The 15,094-nt window shown below is 40.0% G+C and overlaps 1 protein-coding gene across 2 annotated transcripts in view; it reads left to right on the top strand.

The window, feature by feature from the left end:
• LOC124133348 (ATPase MORC2-like) overlaps positions 1–6,596 on the top strand; it is a 53,203-nt gene extending 46,607 nt beyond the window's left edge. For both annotated transcript variants that reach the window (XM_046497719.2, XM_046497717.2), the window contains one exon: positions 4,365–6,596. In XM_046497719.2, coding sequence (XP_046353675.2) covers positions 4,365–4,457 — 93 coding nt within the window. In that variant the 3' untranslated portion in view covers positions 4,458–6,596. The remainder of the gene's footprint in view (positions 1–4,364) is intronic.
• The last annotated feature ends 8,498 nt before the right edge of the window (positions 6,597–15,094 follow it).

Here is a 15,094-nt window from a genome sequence, read left to right as displayed (position 1 = left end):
CAATGTTTTGTCCTTGTTTCTTGAAAATAATTATATTATGCTATTTTTTAAGTAGGACAAAAATTATAATTAATTCTATTTCAAGATAAAGTAATAATACAAATTAGTACAAAATCTGGACATTTGGGGTATATGCAGGGTTGTTTTTTTCTGTCAGATGAATGGTTCAAGTTGGACAAGCAGTGTCAAAAAGCAAAAGTCTTCCATAATTTTAACTCAAATTTAAAAAAATCAAAATTAAAACTGTCAGCTTGAAAGAAGGCAATAAGGGAAACTCCCTCCTCGACCTGTCTGAGGACTTTGAGGGCTAATTAAGAAACTCCTCTAACAAACTTAAGAAACCTTTGAGAATTTGCTCCCAAAGAAAGTCTGTGAGTTTCAACAGCGGATTGTTTCCGAAGCCTACCATTGGGTGAAGTTAACTGAGAAGGCTAATTGAATTTGTTGGGAGCTTTAGTAATTGATTCTCATACACAACTGATCCGGCCGTACAGATTAGGATCAGAATTAAGGCCCAACTCTGTCATTTTCTCGAAAATTAAATTGAGTGGCAAATTGTATTTGAGAGATACAAAACATAGAATGTTTTTTTTCACCACCAGAGGGAATTTTAGTGTCACAATTTGCTAGAACTGAGAGTCAAATATCTCTGGTTTCCCCATTTGCAGTTGATGGGAGTTAAAGATATAGTTACGTGAATATGGATAAATTGGGAGAACAGTAGAACCTGCATACAATGTGTTTGGTATGTACAGAGTTAATTCTAGGTCGACCCATCGGCACATTCAATTTCCAAATGGCGCACCTTGAAATTAAGTAGGGGTCGTGATGGCGCACTGTGGAATTAATTCAAATCTGATAGAACACACAAAGTACCTGATACCAAAACATTGTGAGTTTGTTTTGATCCTAACCTCATTAAAACTCCCGATCATGCTCTCTCACATACTGCATTACAGTAAGCATGGTCAGGTCCCGGTCATTTATTTCAGGGCTGGTGTGTCAGAGATGTTTCATGCACTAACATACTGAAAATAATGACTCTCCCATAACGCTTGTCATATTTTTGGATGGCTCTCCCATTGTTCTTGTACAGTTTTATTCATGACCCTCCCTGTAAAGACAAAGTGCTATTATGCTTAAATCATATCAATATAAAATGATTATTTTACCATGACTGAAATATGAGTATCATTTTTTATGACCCTCCCCTAAAGACTGTCATATGTTTGAGTGACCTGCTCCTAATTACCTCTGGACCCCCTTCCTCCGTCCCCCTACCCCCTCCTCACCCTTCCTCCTCACCCTCTTCCTCCCTCCTTCCCTCCCACACGCTCCCCCTTCCTCCTCCCTCATACCTTTTCCTCCCTCCCTCTTCAGAAACCCATGCTTGTCATAAGAGGTGCCTGACAAGATAGGGTGGTCAGGCTTGCTGACCTGGTTGATGCATGTCATCATATCCCAATTGGGTAGATCAATGTGCATGATGTCAATCACTGGAATGTCTGGTCCAGACTTGATTATTTACAGACCCCGTCATATAGCTGGAATATTGCTGATTGCGGGGTTAAACAACAAACAAACAGTAGTAATAACATGTCATGTCCTTAATGTCAAACAAAAAAGATTTATGAGAAAGGGGTGGGGTGAGACTTGTTAGTATGCTACATAACATTGCATACTGGGTAACTATCATCCACTCTCTACAAGAATCGGATCAAATAAGCCCAATTGCCAACCATACCTACCTACAGGCTTTAAAATAAGGCTTTAAAAATCTCCAACATTCGTTCTACCAATCTGTTAGTTGTTATGGAAGAAAACAGGAAAAAAGTGTGGCTTTTCACTACTTGTCTGGTTGCGGTAGTCCTCGAGGAGAAAGGGCTAGATTGCTGCTTTGCAATAACATAGTGCCCTGTCAACTGTTCAGTCATAATTGATAGCTGAGGACCAGGCAAAAGGTTTTCCACTGAGCGTCCCCCTGGGAACCATCAATTGAGCACATGTGTCAATGGTTTGCGAGGCTTCATTGCTCGTGGGCTGCAGCGGCGGTGCATCTGTGGTGGCTGTGACCGGGGTGATTGTTCAGATGTGTAGACGGGGGACTCATATTGCACAGACTGGACTGAAAATGAAAATGGGAAATTGGTCCTATCAAAAAGTTGGATTATACGTATTTGACATCGTATTTGACATCGTATTTGACATCGTATTTGACATCGTATTTGACATCGAGTCGTGAAATTGTTTTTTGGTCATGTGTTAGAATATATGGTGAAATGTCTTTCACTCAGTATTTTTGCATTGGTATTGATGTTTGAATCATGAAAGTGTTTTTTGCATGTGTTTTTGACTATATTACAAAATATCTTATGTTGAGGATTTTATGTTGACAGTTTGCAGATGTTTGTTGTTGTTTCCAGTTGTAATAATGCTGATATCTAATGGTTTGCACAAACTGGAAAAGTACTTGTATTTCAGCGTTGTTCTTAAAAAGTCATTATTATGAAATCAGGATCTGAATACTTGTTTTGGGATAAAAGCAAAGCACTAGAGAAGCACTTGAAGTTGATATTTTGTCACAGTTTAGTTTTATTTTCCGATAATTGTGATTCTTTCCTCAATTACACATATATGACCACAAGTGTGGTTGTGTGTCAAGCAGGTGACAGAACAAGCATATTTTCACATGGAATTAGTACTAGTAAAATGTACTTGAAAAAGTAATTTTAGTCCTTGAAATGACCTTCAGGGTTTGAATTTTGTATTGCCAACGCTGTATGAACTATGTTCACTGACTGATGAGTGAGACCGCCTGCGTGGTGTGGTGGATCAAGCGTCGGGAAAGGTCTGTGGCTCGACCCCTAGCTTTGTCATACCGAAAGACATTACAAGAGTGAGTGAGTGAGTTGGGTTTAACGCTGCTTTTAACAGTATTCCAGTCATATCGCGGTGTGTCAGCTTAATGTGGGAGGAAAGCCGAAGTGATGCAGGTCTTAGACGTTTACCACTTCGGTGAAACCCACGAGCATGGGTATGGTGCTGACAAACCTAGAAACATAATTGGGACGAACCGGGATTCGAACCCAGAGATTACAAGATAGTAACCCTGCCTGGTTCTCAGCATTGAGGGGAAAAAACAAGGACTGGTCATCTCCGAGTCAGTACACTGTGTCTGAATGGGGCATCCATGGGATCTAAGTGAGCTAGCACTAAAAAAACGGCAGAAGTTTGGACCCCCGAGCATGCACGTCGCTATATAAGTCCAGTAGTCTGGAGTGAGTGTATGTCTGTGTGCTGCTGCATCGTGCAGCCTCATGCGTAATGTCATGGATGAGACATAGGAATTAAGCATACAGGCGCAGGACAGATTTAGTTGGGAAGTGTGTGTCAGCCTCCCTCTGTATTGTAGATCTATGCCTCCACTAATGGCCACAGACAGGCCAACTCCAGGCCAGATGTGTCTGTGGAAACAGCCTTATAGCGGTCTTACAGCTGAATAGAGGGATATGGCTGTTCTAAGAGCTGAATAAAGGGAGATAACTGGTCTTACAGCTGAATAAGGGGAGGCAACTGGACTTACAGTTGAATATGGGGAGGCAACTGGTCTTACAGCTGAATAAAGGGAGGCAACTGGTCTTACAACTGAATAAAGGGAGACAACTGTTCACAATTAAACTTTGAAGCTCTTGTAAATATGTTGATCTTGTCACTGCTAGATAGATCTTCAGCCACCTATGTCATAAGAGGTGACACAAATGGATCTGGTGGTCAGGCTTTGTGACTTTGCGTGTCCTCCTACTCTGAGTGTGTGGAACTTGGCACAAGATATCAACCACTGGTTTGCCTGGCCTAGACTCAAATACTTACAGTCCGCTGTAATATAGCTGGAGACAAACATCATTGTATGACAGTCAACATGCAAGAAATATCTACTGAACAATTAAAAAACGTCATAGGTTTTTGGACCCGTGAAGATTCCGGTGTAGTAAAGGTCTTCAGCAACCCATACTTGACGTAAAAGGCGACTATGCTTGTCGTAAAAGGCAACTAACGGGATCAGAAGGTCAGGCTCGCTGACTTGGTTGATACATGTCATCGATCCCAATAAGCGTGGATCGATGCTCATGATGTCAATCACTGGATTGTCTGGTTCAGACTCGATTATTTTACAGACTGCCGTCATATAGCTGGAATGTTGCTGAGTGCGGCATTAAACAACAAACAAACAAACAAACTGGTCTAACAACAAGCATGCATGTCACAATATCATTCCAAATAATGTTGAATGCAATGTTAAACCCCATTTCACCTCACCTCGTTTTTTTATATGTTTGTTGAAACTGAAACTGATTTGATTTCAGGAATTCGACATCGACCCTGACTCTGATGGTGACCAGGTGGATGAACTACTTGCAGCGTGTGTTCGCCAGGCTATGCAGGGATCACAATCGTAGTCTTCACACCGCAGTTATCTCCCCTTGATAGCTGCATTATATCCTATGTAATTAGGCTCTATGACTGTTAACTGAACTAATATCACACAGGCTTCTGTACAGTGCATTTTTGCTGATGCTTTTGTGAACTATTATTTATTTTTTGCCATATCTGTTATGGTTAAATTCTTTAGTGATATTATAATCAAGAATGCTCTACCATCAGGTGAATTCCTGATTTGCTTTGATGACCAACCTTTTGACAAATTGAGCTCATCAGTTGACATACATGTCAACGAAAAGAGTACCTGGTTAAAAATGTTTCTAACATTTGTTGAATTTGACAGTACAATAGCTACACTTATGTTTTTTAATCATGTTTACTTTGTTCACATTCTTTTTCTCAGATCATTCTTACAGACTTTAAAATCAAGGGGAGATAACTCTGTTTTTTGGCTTGTGAGTCAGGCCAGTTAGATCTAGCTAATGTTTGCTAGTGCTGTTCGTGTTCATGTGTGTTTATGCCATCCTGTACAGATTCATGTGTGAAGCATCATCCGTATGTCATTGTGTACAAAATCGCGGCCATTGTATTCTAATATCAAATCATTTCAGTACAACATTCTTATCAAATAAATATATTCATTTAGTAGTTAATGTTATGTTAACATAGAAATGCTAACCCACTTTTAAATATGTTTTGTTATGACATGCATGTACACTCAACGTGTACTTTTGTGTTGATAGTGCAATTATTGAAATGATCTTAATTTTAGAAACCATTGTTTCTAGAAATTCCTTATCCTGGCATAATGCCTATTGCCGTTTGAGGGGTTTGAATTATTTTTCTACAAAATTCTAAACAAAGGCACCACACCTGTTTTTTATTTTGTTTTATGAAAATAATTTGTTCACTTGCAGTCAGTAATGTTAAAGAATTCAATATTAGAAACTGAAAGTCATTAATATTGTGGTAAGACAAAAGGGATGTTATGTTAAACTTAAACCAAATGTCATGCCTCAACATCTTTTTTCTTTAAAAGAAACCATATTTAATATTACATAATTAGATAAGCCTTTAGATTAGAAGATGCTATATTTGAACAGACTGGTTTTATATGTGATGAAGAGATCAAGAAAATGTACATAATCAATAAAAATCAACGGTTAATTAATTAATTAGCAGTTAAGCAAGGAATAAGTATGCATCCTTGTCTTACACCTAACCTCTGTACAGATGGTAACAGAATCTTTATTTCGGGCTCTATCTTAGTATCATTTGGGAACAGTAACATTAAATACTGGTCGGTAGTAATCATGTTTGTTAAAAAAATGGTCAACTATATTCCATTATTCTATGGATATTATATTTTTGGCAAAAAAATCGCCAATGATCAAGTAAATATTGAAGTAGTAATATCTAATACACTTTTTAAAGATCTTTTATTTCCTGAAATGACTTTTTATTTGTTAAAAGTTAGATCTCACTCGAGTCTCCGAGTTTGTAGTTAATCAATTTGTTGAATTTATACTGCTTTTAGAAACTAATGCTGTGTACATACACCTTTTAAGAACATAACTGTTGTCATTTTGTGATTCATAATATTTTAAGATTTTAAGAATGCAACAAGGAACAATTCTAGATGTTGTAACTGTATATAAATCTGGATTCTATTGTCAGTGTTAACTGTCTGGATAGTATATATATATATATTTGTTTTGTGCTGTTGAATGTCTACACCTATGTTCATATGTCAACCAAGAGAAACACAGTACAGGCATGGTTGGATTGGTTGGAGCCAGGTGTAGTGATAGTGGTCGTATTCCATACTGTGTGATACAACTGGGGAAACGGGGAACATGCTGACACAGCAGAATTCACTCTTCATCTAATGTAACTCATGTCCCACATATCAACAGGTGCTTTACTGTAAATGTCACGAGGAAATAGTTCCCTGTAAATTTATGGCATATTTGTATGGACACTAAATTGTATTTCTAGACTTTCAAGGGGCACTGGTGCCCAAGTCGTGTAAGGTGCTGCAATTTGCTGTGCGGGGTTGCGTCGACCTGGGCACGCAAGAAACCTATGATCGTGGGTTAGAATCCCAGTTCGCCCCGATTATGTTTCTAGGTTTGTCAGCACCATACCCTTGTGGTTTCACCAAAGTGGTAAACGTCTGAGACCTGCATCACTTCGGGCTTTCATCCCACATTATGCTGACACGCCGTGACATAACTGGAATAATGTTTAAAAAACAGCGGCATTATACCCAACTCACTCACTCAGTCCTTGTCATTTTCATGTTTAAGACCAAAAAAACTTGTTTCTAGTTTCTGTTTGTCATTTTCAATCATGCAAGTTGAGTCCATTCACGTTTAGTATAAAAGGTTGAACTGCTTGGATACACGTAGATTCACCAGTAGCAACCATTGATTCTCTTTGTCATACGGGGAGGTATGGTGGCCTAGTGCTTAAAGCGTTCTCTCTTCACGCCGAAGACCCGGTTCCATTCCAGACATGGGTACAATGTGTGAAGGCCATTTCTGGTTTCCCCTGTCATGATATTGCTGGAATAAATGGCTTAAAATCAAACTCACTCACTCACTCATTCACTCATTCTGAGATCAGACCATTTCTTGGTTCTTTAGGAAATCAAATTTCTCGTGGTTCATTGCAATAAGAGTTGAAGCAGTTATTTCAAACAATAACATTCTGAGTTTATTTATGGCTCATCTGTTAACCTATAACATTAAGTTGGTCTTGGCTTACCACATTATTTGGTATTCAGCTATTGGAACATATTCATCTCTAAGAGCTGGTGGGGTAGCCTAGTGGTTAAAGTGTTCACTTGTCACGCCAAAGGCCTGGGTTCGATTCCCCACATGGGTACAATGTGTGAAGCCCAACAATGATAATGCTGGAATTATGGGTCCGTCTTCCCCTTCTCTATACATAGTCTTTGTTGTAGGGAGGTGGTCGGGTAGCCTAGTGGTTAAAGTGTTCGCTCGTCATGCCTAAGACCTGGGTTCGATTCCTGACATGGGTAAAATGTGTGAAGCCCACTTCTGGTGTCCCCCGCCATGATTTTGCTGTAATATTGCTAAAAGCGGCATAAAACCATACTCACTCACTCTTTGTTGTAGGTATAGCTGACACTTTTATTTTATGAAGGAGTAAAGTAATAGTTGAAATTAATGAGTGTTCCTTAGGAATATTATGTGGGGGGTATACTAGCCTCCTCTGAGAGAACCAGATAATTTACTTTGTTGACTTTTATGTATTTCGTATTGCCATTTCATGTTGAGATTACACATTTGACTGTCGGTCAACTTAATGGAAAATTTGTCATGTTGCATTTTCTTGAAGCTAATGTCAATGGTAATGCCCATTTATAGAGTACTGGTATTATTATTAAATGCTACTCAAAACAAGTTAAGGATCATTTGATTCTTTCATATTACTATAGTTAATCTGTCATGCCATGACTGATGGATTGACGTATGAAAAATGAGTGATTGTTAACTTGTTTAACAGCTTCAGAGTCGACCTGCATCTACACTGTAATTAACTTTACAGAGAGAATGATGTCAGATTGCCAAGTTGGTGTAACACAAAAAAGATTCAATATTCTTTGAAATTGTATTAATACTATATTAACATTAGATTATTCAGAAAAGAGCTGTTATGTAATTGTGTTAATCTAGTCGTTGGAAGATGCACACCCTGGTTTCTTGGCGTCAGTGCTGTTGCCGAAGTGTGTCAAGGACAGAGATAGCAGAGGTAGATAACATCTGGGAATTCCTCAGATACTCCGTGGGTGAATGTCTAGCTGCAAGATTGCTGATACGGCTTTAAACAATAATCACTCACTCACTCACTCACTATGTTGTGTCAATAATCTTAATGATACAGTTTCAACCAGAAACGTCGTTGATCGTTAATCAGTAATTATTCAACAAATAAGAAAATTCGCTCACCAATATTGCCAGTGAACACTTTTGACATTAATTGAGGGGGTGAACTCAGTTCAGTATTTGGTGACTTTGATATGGCCCCTATGCTTGTATAAACATTGCTACTGTTAATCCCTGGTGGCCTGGTGGCAAAGTGAGGATAAACCAATAATGATAGTGTTAATAAATTGTCAAGAAAACAGTTGTAGTAATGATGGGTACAATGTGTGAAGCCCATTTCTGGTGTCCCCCGCCGTGATATTGCTGGAATATTGCTAAAAGCGGCGTAAAACCAAACTCACTCACTCACTCACGTTAGTAATAAGGTTCAGTTTTAGTGTTTACCGTTTTCCAATAACCCACGTCAAGGTCTGGAACGATTCCTGAGAGTATCGGTGTACAATCCTCAGACCTTGCACCTTCCCCCAGTGCCAGAGACCCTGTGTGTTCATTGTCAAATAATACCCTGAATCTGATGCCCATCATATGTGTACTGAGCCAAGAAGTTGGGGACTATGAATGGTGTTCTGGGTAGTGTTAAGAAATTATGTGCTTAGTTTTCACTGCAAAAAATATCCCCCAAAATGTTCATAATCCCTAACTTTTTGTTTGGTATGTTAATGTCTGTCCTAAACTACTGCCTCATCACCAAGATTGTCACAAGAAAATAATTAAGGCAATTTTTATTGGTGCAAAGAGTGTGTGCATTGATTGGTTGACCATGAAAAATGCATTGATGGGTAGGTGATATCATTATTATTATTGGGATGAAACCGTGAACTGAGATATATTTATAGATTGTAAATATGCTGAAAACTGGACAAATGTGTTGTGAACAGTGCCCTGTTCCGCAAAGAGGTCCCAGCTCCCAGCTCCCAGCTCCCTCCATTTTGTAAGCCCATGTTAGAGTAAAGTTAAACCACCTGCGAGTAAAAATGGCCGAATTAACGAACCCTGGAGTATTGACTTGTGTATATATGTAGACGTTCTGAAATGTAATTGTCCCCAAAGCGGGGTTACCAGATTAACAAGGTCCAAAATAACACGGTTTCACTGTTCTCTGTATATCTGTTTTCAACATTGATGGTGTTAGTGCTCTGATTGCTCTGTGAAATGGGGCTGGATGTTAACCATTTTATGAAGTCAAATGTTACCAATGAAAATACATGAAGTGACAATCCAGTCTAAACACTAAAGAGGTGTTCAGTATTCACTAATTTCTTATAGACAACATGCTTGAAGACAGAATCTTGTAATGAAACGATATTTGAAGCTTTAATGGTAAATGTTTATTTGTTCCCTGGATTAGTGTGACCAGATTGTAGCAGGGAGGAAAAGTTGTTTCATGACATTGTTTAGTAATGTTTCAACTTATTGACTAAAAATAGCCAGGACTCTTGTGAGAGGTGGTTATTTTCCTGACATTTTTCTCTAGTTAGCTATTTAATTACCTTAAATAGTTGACGGAAAATTATCGGGCCCAAAATAATTTTGTATGAAAGTTCAGCAGATTTGAAACGCCATAGAAACCAGTCTAATTTTTGATATTCCTTCAGTTGAATCTATTCTGCCATGACGAAATATATAAATATATAAAGGTTCTAAAAGTTTTATTTCAATAAAACAAATTGTCCTATGTATCCAAACTTTACTTGGATAAAAAGTTAGGGGTCATGAATATTTTTGGGATATATTTATCGAACCGTGTGCTTAGTATTCACATCCAAAAATAACCCCCAAAATATTCGTCATCCCAAACGTTTTTTGTTCCGAATATGTCGTATAAAGAACATGCAAATTTGATGTCGGAAATGTTGTTATTTTGTGTGGAAGATATCCCACTGTTCCTGTGTTCAGAGGGGGCGGTCGGGTAGCCTAGTGGTTAAAGCGTTCGCTCGCCACGCCGAAGACCCGGGTTCGATTCCCGACATGGGTACAATGTGTGAAGCCCATTTCTGGTGTCCCCCGCTGCGATATTGCTGGAATATTGCTAAAAGCGGCGTAAAAAACCATACTCACTCACTCACTCACTCACTCCTGTGTTCAGTGAATGGATACTGTCAAACAGTGACATGTATTTTACCATAAGAATAAAGTTTTGCTTTACCAGTCAAAGTTACACCATTCAGAGGGTATGAGACCTCAGTTGTTTACACCACTGCCGTTCACTGTGCATAATTACCTCCCCTTGACAAGCTAGGATCCACTGATTTTGGAGTCATATCCAAGAAGCTCCATTCTGATCCGAAGACTCAGCACAATAGGTGGGCTTGTGGGTTTCACAATAATGGTTGACCTGTGAAGATCTGGAGTAGAAGGCCCCAGCAACGTAAGAGGCGACTATGCTTGTTGTATGAAGGGACTAAAGGGATTGGGTGATCAGGCTCGCTGACTTGGTTGATGCATGTCCTCATATCCCAATTGCGAAGATCGATGCACATGCCAATCACTGAATTGACTGGTCCAGACTCAAATACTTACAGACCACTGTCATGTAGCTGAGTGCAGTGTTAAACAACAAACGAACACAAAAGTGGTTAGCGTCCATGAGATTCTTTTAGCTTTCCTAAAACAAATCAAGCTGAGGGGCAGTGATGTTATTGTAATAATGTTCAAAGACACATATCCAACTCATGCACTCTACCCTTCAGTTAGCTTGTGATGCTTTGGGTGTGCCGCAGGCCCACTGTTGATTTGAAATTGTGGTCAGGCTGCCCGCAGCGTTTCTCAAAGGGATCATAGCGCTACAGCTTAATGAAGTCTGTGTTTAAGTGTAGGAATTATGATGGCCCTAGATCTAGGATCGCTTTGTGAAGTAGGGCCATGGACATTTGTTCTGTGAAGGGATCTTAATACTACGAGTAGCGTAAGTCTTTGTTAAAGTATAGGAACTACGACAGACAGAACTCCACCATCACTTTGTGGAATAAGGCCAGTGACATTAGCTCTTGCTTACAGAAAATATTTGGAAATTGACATTAACTTTCCCTTAAAAGATTAAGCATGGACATATTTCAGTTGAATAATTTCCATTGAAATGTAACTGTTTGGGAACATTTGTGAGCACAGGTGTCATTGGAAAAAACAAAACAATTGTTATTAAGATTGTAAATCCCTCAACATGTTTGTCAATGAAAACATTGTTTAGATATTGATAAATGGATCAGAGGTGTGGATACAAACGTATATGTTTTTGAAGCATTGAATAGAAAGACTAATCTGAGTACATTTCAAGAACACTATATTTTCTCGTTAGGGATCTTGGCAATAAGAAATTCAACCCACCAAGCTTATGTTGCCATGTTTCCATTGTTCTGTTTTATTTACCCCATTCATGGCATATTTGTGTGTGCTTTAAATGTACATATATTTCAGTTTTAGTATCATGTTTACAGTCATTTACATCATCATGAATAAACATTTGATTTTGACAAAGACTTCCTGTTTTCTCACAACCATGGAAATGCAACTAAATGACCCAATAGTATAAATAAGAGGGACCCAACCCTTTCCAGTTTCAAGAGAAATCCCTGCTATAAGAAGCAGAGTGGATTGTACGATTCCTACTATATCGTAAGCATGTGTTTATGAATCACTATCAAATAATGATGATACCAGGTGCTCGTAATGTATACAAACCCGAGAAGTTCTGACCACAGGAACTCGATGATAGCGTGTATAGCATAATATATTCGTATAGAAAAACATTTCACACCCCTCTATATATAGTCTATATGTATATATAGAGGGGTGTGAATTTTTTTCTATACGAATATATTATGCTTTACACGCTATCATCGAGTTCCTATATACATATAGACTATATATAGAGGGGTGTGAATTGTTTTTCTATACGAATATATTATGCTATACACGCTATCATCAAGTTCCTGTGGTTCTGACGACGTCACTGATGGAAGCACCTACTGCATGCAAACATTAGGACTGACGATCTCATTAAAATCAGATCGTAGTTCTCGCTATCGCTAAACAAAGATTTGAGGACATCCCATTACGGGTCATGTCAAAACGACCTTCCATCCGACCAATCAGAGCGTAGCTTACCAGATCATGAAAGTGACAGTCGGAATGTGTTTTCTAATCATGCAACCTCGAAAAACGTCAACACGTGGTATTCCGAACGTCAGTTACGTCCGTACGACTGATTCTGTCAAAATTATCGTCTGTCTCTCGCTTCCGTGGGATAAACATTTGAACGGAGGGGGGTGACTTGGTTGATGGCCTGTCATCGTAACCCGACGGCGTGGATCGTTGCTCATGATATCAATCACTGGATTGTTTAGTCCAGACTTGATTATTTACAGTCTGCCGCCATATATAATAAGTTTGCGAAGGGACAAGTTTTGATGATATCCAACAAATAAAGATTGAAATATCCCTGGACACAATGATTAGATAACTCCTATAAAACCTCAGTTGCGACGTCACGTTGCAAATGCCTTTGTTGTCCGCCAAAGTGTGATCAGCAGGGCATGAAATCGATACCAGACGTTTGGAACAGCTACCCAGCGACAAGCAGGTGATCGACAGTCTTCCACCAAACAGCGAGAAGACAGGTGTCTCCCAATTGCAGCGAGACGTCATCACTTCGTGACTGCCACCACACTGATAAATGACCTGCAGAACGCCAGTGGCGTTAACGTCACTACTCAGTGCGTAATCGTCTCCTTGGTCGCCATGGAAAGGGTTGAATCATGATTTGGGGTGGGATCAGTAGTGTTCGAAGAGTCTCTAGCCATGTCCTACAGTGGGGTGCGATGACCTGTGTGCGCTACAGGAAAGACATTCTGGATGTGTACGTGAGTCCGTATGCTGGTGCAATCGGACAGGACTTCATCCTCATGGACGATAACGCACAACCTCATCATGGCAGGAGGCCATTGTCCGCATGGAGTGGCAAGCCTGGCCACGAGACCTCAACCCTAATGAAACACATATGGAACCAGATGCAGATTGCACTCTCACAGCGCCCTGTCCTTCCGGTAACTCTATAGGAACTCAACAATGTTCTTACTGAAGAGTGGGTCCATCTTCTCTTGGCAACCATCCAGACACTTGTAGCTTGTTTGTTGTTTAACGCTGCACTCAGCATTATGACAGCTGTCTGTAAATAATCAGTTCTGTACGAGGCAATCCAGTGATTGATACCATGAGCCTCTATCCTCGCAATTGGGATACGATGACATGCATCAACCAAGTCAGCGAACCTTACCACCCGATCTTGTTAATCGCCTCTTACGACAAGCATGGGTTCTAGAGACGACGGTGCCAGGATGTAATCGCAACATGTGGATCACTTACGCGCTACTGAAAGTTGTTCTTTTTTCGCATTGAATTTGTTGGTTGGTTGGTTGGTTGTTTAACGCCGCTCTCGGCAATATTCCAGCTAACTGTAAATAATCGAGTCTGAATCCAGTGATTGACATCATGAGCATCGATCCACGCAATTGGGATCGTTTACATGCATCAAGCAAGTCAGCAAGCCTGACCACCCGATCCCGTTAGTCGCCTCTTACGACAAGCATAGTCGTCTTTAACGGCAAGCATAGGTTGCTGAAGACTTATTCTACCCCGGATATTCACGGGTCCAATGAATCTGTCTCCGTGACTAATTGACGTTTCAATTTTGGTCAGATCCCCTCAGTGTGACGTGATCTGACTGATTATTGGTCACACGTCGTTTGTTGGTATTGTGTGGCATATGACAACAGACCTTTGTTCCGTGAACAGGTCTTCACGCAATGTTGTGTTTGGCTATTTCAACAGATGCACACAGTTTGACGTATTACCTTTCAAAGTGGTGATCCTTAGCAACTTTGAGTAGTATAGCTGGAATATTGCTGAGTGCGGCGAAACAGGAAACAAACAAGAAATACATTATTTGAAATATAAATTAAAAAAAATCTTTATTCAGATTTCTTATGGTGTTAGTTTTTACCCCCAAGTACACTTAAATCTTTAGAGCTGAGGAGACCTAAAACCTGAGCCAGAACGGCGCGGTGGCAACAAATATACACTTTGTCGAAAGGATTCCTCGTACAGTTGTGTTTGTTTGTTTGTTTGATGTTTAACGCCACACTCAGCAATATTCCAGCTATATGACGGCGGTCCGTAAATAATCGAATCTGGACCAGACAATCCAGTGATTGACATCATGAGCATCGATCCACGCTATTCGGATACGATGACATGCTTCAACCAAGTCAGCGAGCCGGACCACCCGATCCCGTTAGTCGCCTCTTACGACAAGCACAGTCGCTGAAGTTTGGTTTGCTGAAGACCTATTCTCGGTCCCTCGTACAATTAAGGGCATTACGAGAAGATTATGTACAACAGAATTCAATACAGAGGCACGGACTGTCCGCGTACTTCAAGATACACCTGTTTAGATGTATAGGAGAAACACGCCCCCGAGGTTTTGGTTGAAGTGAGTGAGTGAGTTGGGTTTGACGCCGCTTTTAACAGTATTCCAGTTATATCGCGGCGTGTCAGCTTAGTGTGGGAGGAAAGCCCGAAGTGATGCAGGTCTTAGACGTTTACCACTTCGGTGAAACCCACGAGCACGGGTATGGTGCTGACAAACCTAGAAACATAATCTGGGCGAACCGGGATTCGAACCCACAATCATAGGTTTCTGGCGTGCCCAAGGGACGCAACTCTGCACAGCGAATCGCGGCGCC

The sequence above is a fragment of the Haliotis rufescens genome, unplaced genomic scaffold (assembly GCF_023055435.1).
Source record: "Haliotis rufescens isolate VD_foot unplaced genomic scaffold, xgHalRufe1.0.p SCAF_21, whole genome shotgun sequence".
Taxonomy (NCBI): Eukaryota; Metazoa; Mollusca; class Gastropoda; order Lepetellida; family Haliotidae; genus Haliotis; species Haliotis rufescens.
Note: the sequence above shows the minus strand (reverse complement) of the source record. Positions and strands in the feature narration are given on the sequence as shown.